The sequence below is a fragment of the Anolis sagrei genome, chromosome 2 (genome assembly GCF_037176765.1).
Source record: "Anolis sagrei isolate rAnoSag1 chromosome 2, rAnoSag1.mat, whole genome shotgun sequence".
In the NCBI taxonomy this organism is placed as follows: Eukaryota; Metazoa; Chordata; class Lepidosauria; order Squamata; family Dactyloidae; genus Anolis; species Anolis sagrei.
In genome coordinates, this window is record NC_090022.1 from 252,901,535 (window position 1) to 252,914,026 (window position 12,492).

Consider the following 12,492-nt stretch of genomic DNA (forward strand, 5'->3'; position numbering starts at 1 on the left):
ATCTCTTTTTGCCACGGTGTGAGGCCACGGACAAGTAAGATTTTGCCCACTGATGCAACATATGAATACATGTGGATGTAAATATGAAACTGTTGCTTGGTAACCAACAATAGTGGAGTGATTCATAGCAAAATAGAAATGGAAGAGATTGTAGCCTGCTTAGAAAGAGGCACACCCTATTAAATCACAAGAATGGAGAACTGTTTGCTGACCTGCATGGAACAGGCTACACTCAAAAACAGAGATTTCCAATTTCATGTACGTACTACACAGCAGTAATGAAGCATCCATGCCATTTCTCACAATGACCAGAGTCATGGGCTGTTAAATAGCTGAGAGAAATTTTTTTAAATGCTTTGCAATCAGTAACAAGTCCAGACTATAAGAGTCTAGCCAATGAATTCCAATTGCAAATATATTAAAAGTTAGGAAAAACTTTGTAATTGTGTAAGTTGTTTGATGGAATAGTTTTGTTTGGAAAGCCCAAGGTCACTTCTAACAATATGATCCAGACCTTGTAATATCACAATCAATATTTGTCTCTGCATTTCAGGACACTGATATCATCAGGCCAAGACTTTGACACCGTTGACTACAATTTAATGATCTACCGTCTCGCCATGTCCGGAGTTCGCGGTCAGGCCCTCAATTGGTTCCATTCATTCCTCCAAAATCGGAGTCAGTGCGTGGAATATATCGACCAAGTCTCTGAAAGTTCCCCCTCCTATGCGGGGTACCCCAAGGTGCAATTCTCCCCCTCTTCTTTTCAACATCTACGTTAGACCCCTTGCCAGTTTGGCTCGGAGATTCGGCCTGGACTGCTTTCAATATGTGGACGACACCCAACTCCTGTTGCGCTTGGAGCCTGGAGTAACGTCAATACCTGACGTGCTAGCAGACTGAAGGTGAATCCGGCGAAGACTGAGATCCTGTGGCATGGCCGCCCGATAGGTCCGACCCATCCGTTACCTACCTTTGATGGTGCTGCTCTATCTCCATCGCCTACCGTTAAGAGCCTAGGTGTCGTTTTGGATTTGCAGCTAACGATGGAGGCTCAGGTCGCTGCTGCCAGCAAACAGGCCTTTTTCCATCTACGACAAGCGAGGCAACTGGCACCTTACCTGTCGGATGAGGCTCTGGCAACAGTCATCCATGCCACGGTCACATCTAGGCTAGACTATTGTAATGCCTTGTATGTTGGCCTTCCAATTTCTACGACCCGGAAGCTCTGTATTGTCCAGAATGCTGCAGCCAGGTTACTCACAAAAACACCCATGAAATGCCATATAACACCAGTGCTGCAGCATCTACACTGGCTCCCAATTGAGTATCGTGGTTTGTATAAGTTGCTGGTCCTGACCTTTAAAACTTTATATGGCCAGGGTCCATTGTATCTTAGAGACCGTCTCTCCTTCTACCATCATCGGAGGTCGCCACGACCATCCCAACGCGATTTGCTCTATATACCGGGTCCTAGGGAAGTGCACTTGGAAAGCACCAGACGCAGGGCCTTCTCTATTTCTGCCCCTGTCTTATGGAATTCCTTGCCTCCCTATTTGAGAGCCATGTGTGAGTCAGGGCATTTTATCCTAGCACTTAAGACCTGGCTTTTTACTAGAGCATTTGACCCATGTTAATTTTAATATTTGTATGTATGTGTTTTATCCTGTATAATTTCTGCTATGTAAATCGCCTGGAGCATCTCGGATGGAGGGCGATTAATAAGTAGATGATGATGATGATGATGATGATGATGATGATGAAAGACATTGAGCAGATAGGCCTCCAATTGCAACAGGAATTTATTGCTACAATTTGAAAAAAAGCAGACTAATAAGCATGGCCATTCAAACTAACTCCCCTTCTCACAATACAATAAATTAATAATATTTCCATCTACACAGTCCAATCCGAAGACCTCAATGGCAGATCAGACAGAAGATAACATGGTACAATGGCTCTGAAGGTGGAAGAAGGCTGCAACAGACTGAGAAGTCACAGTTGCCATGTTAATCACGCCACTGGTTGGCATCCTCACTCTGTGAAGACTGTGTGTTGATCAGCTGTGCACCGACCTCCAAACATTAAAAAAACTCAGGCACAGGTGTCTGCCAAGAACTTGGAAGGCCATCATACATGGACAATGAGGAATCCCCTAAGTAAGTAAATACTTATATATGGTTATCATGGTTTTCTATTCTGTATCTCAAAAAACAAGAGCTGAAAGGGGAAAACTGATGCCGTTTTTGGAACCAGCAGGTCAAATATATTCAGAAACAGGTCCAATATTTGAGACACCAAAATATGTGTTGACCAGTGCTATCTAATAAGATTACTAAGTGCTTAGTCTAAAATTCCTTAACTGCCTCCAGATATCTGAAATCAGAGAGGGACGTGAGCCTAAAGAACAAACCTTCGCCTTATCTACAATGTTCACCAAAAAGGTCCAAGACCCTACTATTTACACTAAGGGCAGGGAAAGTATGCCTTGTGGCTTGTCTGTAGAGCTAGTCTATTTTTGCATATCATGAATCCTGGACCCTTCCCAGGACCCAGGGTCACCTACTTGCCTTCAAATTTGCCTTAATGTGGTTTTAATTGTATATTGTTAAGGCATCAAATGCCTGCCTGGTTGTAAGCCACTTTGAGTCACCTGTGGGTTTGAGAAAGGCAGGGTAGAAATATCATAAATAAATTAATTAATTACTACTCTCCACCTAGGCAGCAAGATTCTTCATCAAATGAAGGCACATGGAAATCAGAAATTACAACAAGTCACTGGATGGGATGCTTGAAGATATGACCTCTCTAATTAGTTCCAGCTAGGAATATTATTCTCCCCCTTACAACCGTATTTCTGCCTACTGTCCCTTTGTCCAACCAGTGGCAAGTCCTGCTCTCAAGTACTTCTTGTTGCCTGCCAGTTTTTTCTGGCTTGTAGTAAAGCTAAGGCAATCCTACAATGGGATTTTCCAGCAAGAATTGTTTAAAGGGGCCAAGGAGGGATTTCAAACCTTCTCTGAGGTCCTCCTGGTCAGTCATGAGGCCAATTGGGGTATAGGGCGGAAACCTGTGCTCGATGGGGTTACACTTCCCCCAACCTAAAAACATGGATTTTTAAGCAGGCTTTTTGCCTCGAATAGGCTGAAATGGGCCCATATGAGGTTGACACTTTGGTTGTGATTTGAAGGCAGTAAGTTTTAACTACAGATGTTCTGCATTTTAAACTGTGTTTTTATTTTATTTCATGTGTTAATAGTGGCTGTTTTTATAACTTTTATGTGATATTGTTTTTATACTCATGTACTGTTTATGTTATATACTACACTTGTAGTGCTGTGTAAGCCACCCAGAGTCCCTTTTGGGAGATGGTGGTGGGATATACATAAAGTGTTGTTGTTGTTGTTGTTCTCGTTGTTCTCTTAGAGTCCTAGACCAAAACTCAAATCACTGTCTTGGCTCATTCAAGCAATTGTTATAAATGTCCAAAAGCCACTTTATAGAAACTATGAATCTCTACTAGACCTCCTATCCAGCTATGTATTTTGAATGAACGAATGAGACTTTATTTCTGCCCTGCCCTATCTCTCCAGTGGGGACTCAGGGTGACTTACAACATAAGCAGAAGCATGTCTTATGAGCCCAGGTGGTTGAATCTACCATATTCCTTCCACAAAATGAATTTGGATCCAGATCTAACCCACCTAAGCATCTAGGAGAAATAAACAACAACAAAAAACACTTCCTTCAAGCTTCCTCAGCAGGAACCGTTCTACTATTAAGAACTTTGGATCCAGTCTAAGAATTCCAAAGTAATATGGACCTGAATAGATTTGGAATTGGCTGTGCTTCAATTCCACTGATATAAAACAAATTCATTCTGACAGGCTTATTATAAATGTCTATCCACGTTTACTTAGAAAGAATTCCCACTGAGTTCAATGTGTTTCACTCCAAGCTAATTTTGAAAACAATTGCAGCCTCAGTTGAATAAATTGATCCTAAATGGTATTGTGTTTTGTTTCTCTGATCTCCTACTGGCGATTGGGAAGAAATGAAGAGGAATCAATTATTCAGAATGCACTTCTGGCCTCTTATGAAAAGATTCATTATCAATTAAAGGCCAGAGGCAGTCCACTAGCACAAGAGAATACTCTCTAAGTAAGTGAACCTCTGGTCTGCAGATCTAATACAGCTGGAAAAAGGTTTTAGGGAAGTCCCATCCCTAACCCCTGTATTCTGGAGCCAAAAGGTTTCTGTGTGTGTCTTTTTGTTGTTTTTCTATTATACCACCATGTTATCGTATTACTTACTTTTTTTGTAACCAGTTCCATTGCAAAACTGCAGTTTAAGGAAAGCAAAACTTGCAGATTAAAGAGGATGAAAATGGCAAGGGATGGTGGCTTTAATTTCTTGGGTCATTTCTCTAATAGAAGAGATCTTGGCAGTTGCAGAGGGCTTGCTAATGCCAATGCACAGTCATATCATCATGATGTTGTCATAGTGTTGCTGCACTATTATGGCTACATATTTTGAGAAAATCAGACAAACCAATCATGTAGCAAGAGGAGGAATACAATAGTCAGTGATCATATTATTAATGTAGATGAAAAGAAATGTGAAAATAGTGCTATTAAAGCATAACTGAGTCAAGGATGCTATTGAGAGTACCAACAATCAGATACTCTCATGAGACTGGATGGAGGAGATTGAAAATGGAACAAGGTGACATAAAAGTTTAGTGTGATAAGGAAAATAAAAGTAGGATTAGAGATAACAGCAGGATTCTCAATCCCATTTCACCTAATTCATCTTCTGTCCCATCAGTTAGTCTTATGAGTAATGGTATCATTATACCACACTCTACTACACTGTAAATGAAAGTCATTAATTTCTAATAAGACAGAAAATCCCCTTACTAACAGCCCGTCCGTGATGCAGTTCCTCTTTCAAATTTATTTATGTTGATTTATATGGAATGTCTATTTATTTATTTGGGACATTTCTATCCTGTCCTTCCCACCCCTGAAGAGGGACTTCGGACGGCTTACAGCAGGCAGTCATTAGATGCCAAAAAACAATACATTGAAAAACACAGTTACAATTAACACAATTAAAACGATTATAAGCATTCAGTTAATTCGCCGGTTCAAAACATAATCCAAATCAGTCCACTGCTTCTTTAAAAACATTATTTTATCTCTGAAACAATGTTAAGAATTTCCTTAATGTGCTAAGAATATGAATGGATTCCAAAGAGCAAATGTTAATACACATAACGTATGCAATGAATTACATGCATTTTTACTATTCCACCTTCAACTATAGGCTTGTCTACATGGACTAAAAAAAATCATAGTCATCCTGTAGCTGCTGTGATCCTGATACATTATGTTCCTGATCATTCATCTATATCAGGGGTCCTCAAACTTTTTAAACCGGGGGCCAGTTTACTGTCCCTCAGACCAATGGAGGGCCGAACTATATTTTTTTAAAAAAAAATCAATAAAAAAATTCCTATGCACATTGCACATATCTTATTTTGCTGTGTGGATGGGCCCTTAGAGGGGGTTCTTTCTAGACCTCTTTAGGCAGTAATTCCAGGAGCAGAGAATGGGAAATCTTCCTATTTCTAGTCTGAAGAAAATCTGGCTACCAGTATTTAAAAAACTCTAAAATTATAACAGTAAATAAAGAACAACACTCAAACACAGGGGAACTCCAGGCAAGAAACAATCAGGGCCAGCTAATCACCTCTCAACAAAGGATTCTCCCTAAAAACTGTCAGGCTATGAAATGGCAATCAAGGTGGCCAATTGAAACATTCATACCTACCTCCAACAGACAAGAGTTCTTTCTCCCACCCTGGATCTTCCACAATTTTCCTGGTTGAAGGTTTTCCTCTGACATGAAGTCCAGTCGTGTCTGACTCTGGGGTGTGGTGCTCATCTGGATTTCTAAGTCGAAGAGCCAGCGTTGTCCGTAGACACCTCCAAGGTCATGTGGCCAGCATGTCTGCATGGAGCGCCAGGGCAGCCTCCCTTGGCTGGCTCAGGCTGTCCATTGGGCCCGATGGACAGCATGAGCCTGCCAAGGGAGGAGCAGGCCCGCGCGGCTTACTTGCGAGTAAAGCACCTCGCGAGATGCTTTACGCGCGAGTAGACCACACGGAGCAGCCTCCCTTGGCTGGCTCAGGCTGTCCATCGGGCCTGACGGACAGCGTGAGCCAGCCAGTGGAGGGGCACTGTGTGGGGGGGGGGGAGGCGCTCCTCCTCCGTGGGCCAGATCAGGGCCCTTGGCGGGCCGGAAGTGGCCCGCGGGCTGTAGTTTGGGGACCCCTGATCTATATAAATAAAAATGTAATGTTTGTTTGTGGGATTAACATAACTCAAAAACCACTGGGCGAACTGACACCAAATTTGGACACATGACACCTATCAGGCCAACGACTGACCATCACTCATAAACTCACTGAAAAACACAACAGAAGAGACTTTAAAAGCAAAAAAAACCCAATTACAATGCGAGCGCGCAAAACCAGATATATACACATATACACAAAACACTTCTACACAGATTGGGCCACAGCAATACGTGGCAGAGGATGGCTAGTTTGGAATAAGATGCTTTGGACTTTAATCCAGTTCAAAAAATCTTGACTTTTACACTGCAGTTTTCCAGAAAATCTGGTAAGTTTTTTTTGCATATGGCCACCTCTCTGAAGCAGCATCACATTGGTGTGAAGATGGGGAGCAGGAGTTAGTAGTAGGCAGAACAGGTTAGTGGGAGGCCACAAGTGATCCTTTAGGAGAGTGGGAAGCTTGTGGCTCATTTGGAAAGAATTTTGAAATCAGGAGAGTGGGGAAGATGTGGATTGTTGGGAAAGGGGTTTAAATTTTGACACTAGAAGGAGAGTGGGATGGTGTGGATAGTGAGGAAAGGGGTTGAAAATCTAGCAGAAGACTTTGTGGTGGAAAGATAGTCAGTGGAGGGAGGGGCTATTGTTTTTGGCAGGATATAGGAGAAGTAGTGGGGAAATGACATCGAGCTACTGAAGAAGCAGTTCAAACTTGCGATTAAGGGCATTGCCACTTAACAGGAAATATGTATTTTCACATGGGAGGGGTGGGAAGAGCAGCCACAGTCAAGTGGACAAAACATAATATGAAAGATTTGGACATTGTTGAGTACTCAATTACACCAAGGTGAGTTCGCCATGGAGAAATGTGTGGCTGGTTATGGCAATCTCACCAGAATATGTGTGGTGTGTGTGATGTTGACATTGCCTCCGTGGGGTCAGCGCGGACTGGGAATGTAGTGTGAAACACATTTTTTGTTAGGATAGACAAACTCTATAACAAGTTAAAGTTCACTCAAATTGAAAAATCAGAGCAATGAAGCTATTTTAATACCACTATTGGCGTTACTGTACTCAATTTCAGCAGTGGAATCCTATGCATATCTACTCAGAAGTAAATAACACTAAATTCAGTTGGTCAGTGACTTCCACATAAGGATGAGTCAGACTAAAACTAACTGCATTTTTTATTTATTGAGTTTATATATACCCTCCCTTTCTCTCAGGATGACAGGCTCCAGTAATTTAAAACATTAACATTTAATTTAACGAAAGCACTCAACTCTAAACCTCACTGTTGAAGAGGACTGATTTTTTTTAAAAAAACCCACAAGAGACTAAAAAGTTATTTCCATGTTTAGAAAGAAAAAAGCTGCTGGGTTGGCAACAGCTCTGGCGTTCAGCTTTGTTGTTATGGAATAAATACAGTACTTAAAACATAAAATTATAATAAATACAGTTCATGGGCCGGAAGGGACACCTAGACATGCCTCAACACAGAAAGGTATTCTGCTATACTGAATGCCACACCCGAAACATGCATTTCCAAATATAATAGAAGGAAGAAAAAGTCACTGAATATGTAAGACGCCACTGTGGGATCCTGACAGTTGGCTTCATTTAGTGAGACTTCTGCGAACAATCTCTAGCCACATAATCCTGGAAAGCTTACTGAACTTTAAACATTTTGCACCACACCCCTTCTACAAAATCCTTCCTGAGAAACACACAAAAACAACATTCGCTCTTGTGAAAAAGGCTAGGAATAAAAGAAAGAAAGAAAAGAAGATCTGCTTGAAAATGCACAACTACAGAAATGGGGTAGTTTGGTTCCTAAACCTATCTCAACCCAATTCAGGCTGTGTTTGCGTATAATGGAGATGTGCAGAAAAGGAAGCCCAAACTAAATAACATTAATCCAACTCCAGGCATTAAGGTAGAAATGAAAGTGTCCCGGAGACAACAACAGCACCAATGAAGTACTCACTTTAGACATTCAGGATATTGCTTCCCAGTTTCCAAATAAGCAAATCACATGGATCCTTATCACAAGCTTGTTTTCATTTCGGCTGGTATCTGTCCTGCCCCAGTTTCAGTTTTAAGACAGTCCTGGCCAAGCCCTTGTCATTTGAGGATGACACAGCCAATCCAAGCAGCACACCCTCCAAGCACTCTGCTCTGCAGGCTTAAAGCTCCACCTCTCTATGAATATTTATTCAAAGACGTTCAAGAGATCCTCCCAAAGAAAAGGAGGAAGTAGGCAGCAGGCAGCCTAACCAAAACGGAAAAAGCAATGCGGCCTCAATATAGTGGGGGCATTACACCTCCGTGGCTTGCAATACAAGATAATGAACAGAACTGATCCTAGATACCAGTTCTTTTAAATCACAAGATTTGTCAATTCCACTTTTTTTCTGAATGTAGCAATATCATAGATGACATTAAGGGGAGAAAGGAGTTTAAATGCCTACTGTACAAACTGAACATCGCTTATTTGAAATCTGAAATGCTCCAAAATACAAAAGACAACTTTCATAGAATCATAGAGTTGGAAGAGACCTCCTGGGCCATCCAGTCCAACCCCCTGCTTAGAAGCAGGAATATTGCATCCAAAGTACCCCTGACAGATGGCCATCCAGCCTCTGTTTAAAAGCTTCCAAAGAAGGAGCCTCCACCACACTCCAGGGCAGAGAGTTCCACTGCTGAACGGCTCTCAGTCAGGAAGTTCTTCCTAATGTTAGGATGGAATCTCCTTTCTTGTAGTTTGAAGCCATTGTTCAGCGTCCTAGTCTCCAGGGCAGCAGAAAACAAGCTTGCTCCCTCCTCCCTATGGCTTCCTCTCACATATTTATACATGGCTATCATATCTCCTCTCAGCCTTCTCTTCTTCAGGCTAAACATGCCCAGCTCTTTAAGCCACTCTTCATAGGCCTTGTTCTCCAGACCCTTGATCATTTTAGTTGCCCTCCTCTGGACACATTCCAGCTTGTCAATATCTCTCTTCACCACTTATTGAAATACTAAAAAAATGGTTAAGACAGTCATTATTCACCCAGAAGAACAAGTGTGGTGAGATTTCAAGGAGGGCTGTCCCAGGATGCTGTGGCATTTTATGTTGTTGTCATTTGATTTTAAAAGATATTTATATAATCTTTCTGTTGTCCCAGACTATTTTCTCGCAATTCCCAACACCAGCTGCAGCATTTTATTCCCACCCTTGATTAGGTTTATTATTAATTTTGGGTCTTTTTTGCAGTAAGAGGAATATGTTAGGTGTCTCCATCCCTTCTATGTCTTGGGAAGGCGCCTGTGATAGGGAAATTTGGAAACACATTAATACTACTGTAGAAAATTGGGGGATTAAATGCTCCTAGAAAGAAGTACCATATTCTGCCAATTTTCATATTTTGAATCTCCTTTGCGTTTTTTTTTCTTGTAATCTAGTGGCCATGCTGACAAGGGTACTCTAGGTGTTGTATTGTAGTTAAATATCTAAGCTTTGTTCTGGGTAGCATTACTTCTGAAGGAATTTCCATCAACTATAATCTCGTAACTTTAACCAGTGATAACACATAGCAGGAATTCCCTGCTTGGCTTTGTTCCTCTGCCCATCTTGGATCTCTACTGGGGTTTACAACTGTCTGACGCACACTATTTTCTGCTTTAAAAATTCAAACCAACAAGATTTTTTACTTAGGATTTTAAAGAAAACCAAATAATTAAACATATCCACTGGGATTACTTTTCCTCCCTTCCCCTATCGGACTAGCACTTTACACGCCTATTTACTAAACTCCAAATAACTTCAAACTTAGTTCAAACTGTTAGGGAGGTATTTAGAGTAGCCAATGCCACAAAGGATTTGCTAACTCCTACACAGAACCAGATCCTGTCTGATCTTAGGAGCTAAACAGGGTAATCCCTGGTCAGTACTTGGATGGGAGACTGACAATTAATACCAGTTGCTGTAGGCTAGACTTTAGAGGAAGAAACTGGAAAAACCACCTTTGAGTTCCTTGCCTAAGAAAACCCTATGGGGTCAATATAAGTCAATAGGTGACTTGAACACACACATACAAGAAAGCATGCACACACAGTAGAAAAATACAACTGTAGATACTAGTACACAACTCCCGAACATGGTTCTGAGAAGTTTGCAAAGACAATATGTCACTGTAGGCAAATCACACCAGCAAAAAATAAAAATAAAAATAAAGAGTCAAGATTAGTAGTATTTCAAGGATATTGGGCCGGGCAATTGTTGATCAAATTACCTTAGTGACAGGAGATGTGCCACTTGTCTGTGTTTTTGGGGATTCCGCAGGAGTCTTCTTCTGCAATATAAAAAAAATGAAAAGTTTAGGAATATAGTGCAAGATGGTTTAATAAATACAGATCTTAGGCTAGGTTGCGGAACAATGGCTTCAAAATGCAGAAAGGAAATTCTACCTGAACATTTGGAAGAACTTCCTGACTCTGAGAGCTGTTCAGCAATGGAACTCTCTGCCCTGGAGTGTGGTAGAGGCTCCTTCTTTGGAGACTTTTAAGCAGAAGCTGGATGGCCATCTGCCAGGGGTGCTTTGAATATGATTTTCCTGCTTCTTGGCAGGGGGTTGTACTGGATAGCTCACGAGATCTCTTCCAACTCTGTTATTCTATGTTCTGCTGTGGTATCATTATTTGGCACTGCTTGGAGACAATGTGGTATAGTGGTTTGAGGCATAGACTCTGAACACCAGGGTTCAAATCCCTTCTCAGTCATATCAACCCAATGGATATCCTTGAGTAAGTCACACATTCTCAGCCTCAGTAAAAAACAAAGGCAAAGGCAAACCCCCTTTGAACAAATCTTGGTGAAGAAATCCTTTGAAAGGTCCCCTTTCAGGTCCCCCATAAGTCAGAAGTGACTTGAAGGTGAACAGCAGCAAGTATCACTATTTATTCGTTAAAGTTTCAGCTTTTTACAACATTGGGACACAAAAAGGCAATAATGTATGTGCACTTGCATTACAGGTTATGATAAGTTATGATAAAGCAAAAAACAAAGGGAGAAAGGTGAAGGAAAGAACAATTATTCAGTTTTGTTACTGACAAAGTGGGGCTTTAAAAAAATCCCGTTTACCATGATGGTAAAGCTCTATTGCTGACATAATTATTCTGTTGTTATGATTTAGTGATCCCATGAATGAGAGGCCTTCACAAGTCCTGGTCATCAATGTCTTACATGTTCAGATCTCCTGCCTCTTTTACTGAATCAAACCCATCTGTAATGTGATTACACTATGTAACAAAATTTTAAAGATTTTCTGTTCCTAGTTTGAAAGTGTTATTTGCTGTTTAATTGCGTGGTACTTAGTTTGAAATAATATACTCCAGAAACTACGTTTTTGTGGCTGACACAAGCTATTTTTAATTGGTTGAGACACAATGTGATATTAATTAAAAATGATAACAAAATGTGCTGCTGGATGTCCCGTTTTTGTGGCTGAAGATAGTACTATTATTTCCTTCAGTCTAGGCACTTCGTTTGTAATTTTCCTTAATGAAAATGTGCCATTTTTAACCTTTCAATGTGCAGACCACAAAAGCAAAGCTTCTGCAGTTTAATAAACCTTTTCCATGTTTTTATCAAAGAAAAAATTAGGACATGGCATTTATAACCCAAGGAACAAAAATGATGTTACACAGTGTTGTCCCACCAACTTCTACTTTTCCAAACATTACTGTATTTTCCAGTTAGATATGTTTTGGGTGGAAATTGCTTTGCAACACTCATAGACAACTTGCATCTCAAGAAGAAAGATGAGACACACTCAATGGCCTCTCTGGTCCTTTCATGACTCCTTAATACCAGATTTTAATGGGTTCTGCTATTCCCTAATAACAATTCTTCAAGCACACAAAATTGGCAAGTGCCTTTCAACTCAACTGCCATCATCCACTTTCCAATAAAATACTCAAGTATCTATTTTTATCATCATAGAAGTATCCACCATTCTGTTTTATTTTTCTTCACCTACAGCATATTAAGTGATTGACATTATTATTATTATTATTATTATTATTATTATTATTAAACTTTATTTGTACCCCGCTAGCATCTCCCAAAGGACTCGATGCGGCTTACAAAAGCC

The 12,492-nt window shown here is 40.7% G+C and overlaps 1 protein-coding gene across 8 annotated transcripts in view; it reads right to left on the reverse strand.

Annotated features, from left to right (window-relative positions):
- The window catches only part of CAST (calpastatin), a 90,337-nt gene that overhangs the window by 52,552 nt on the left and 25,293 nt on the right, over positions 1–12,492 (reverse strand). For 6 of the 8 annotated variants that reach the window (XM_060761814.2, XM_060761819.2, XM_060761818.2 and 3 more), the window contains exon 3: positions 10,633–10,692. In XM_060761814.2, coding sequence (XP_060617797.2) covers positions 10,633–10,692 — 60 coding nt within the window. Of the gene's footprint in view, positions 1–8,345; positions 8,518–10,632; positions 10,693–12,492 lie in introns of those variants that run through there. The other 2 variants (XM_060761820.2, XM_060761821.2) reach the window with 2 other exon arrangements.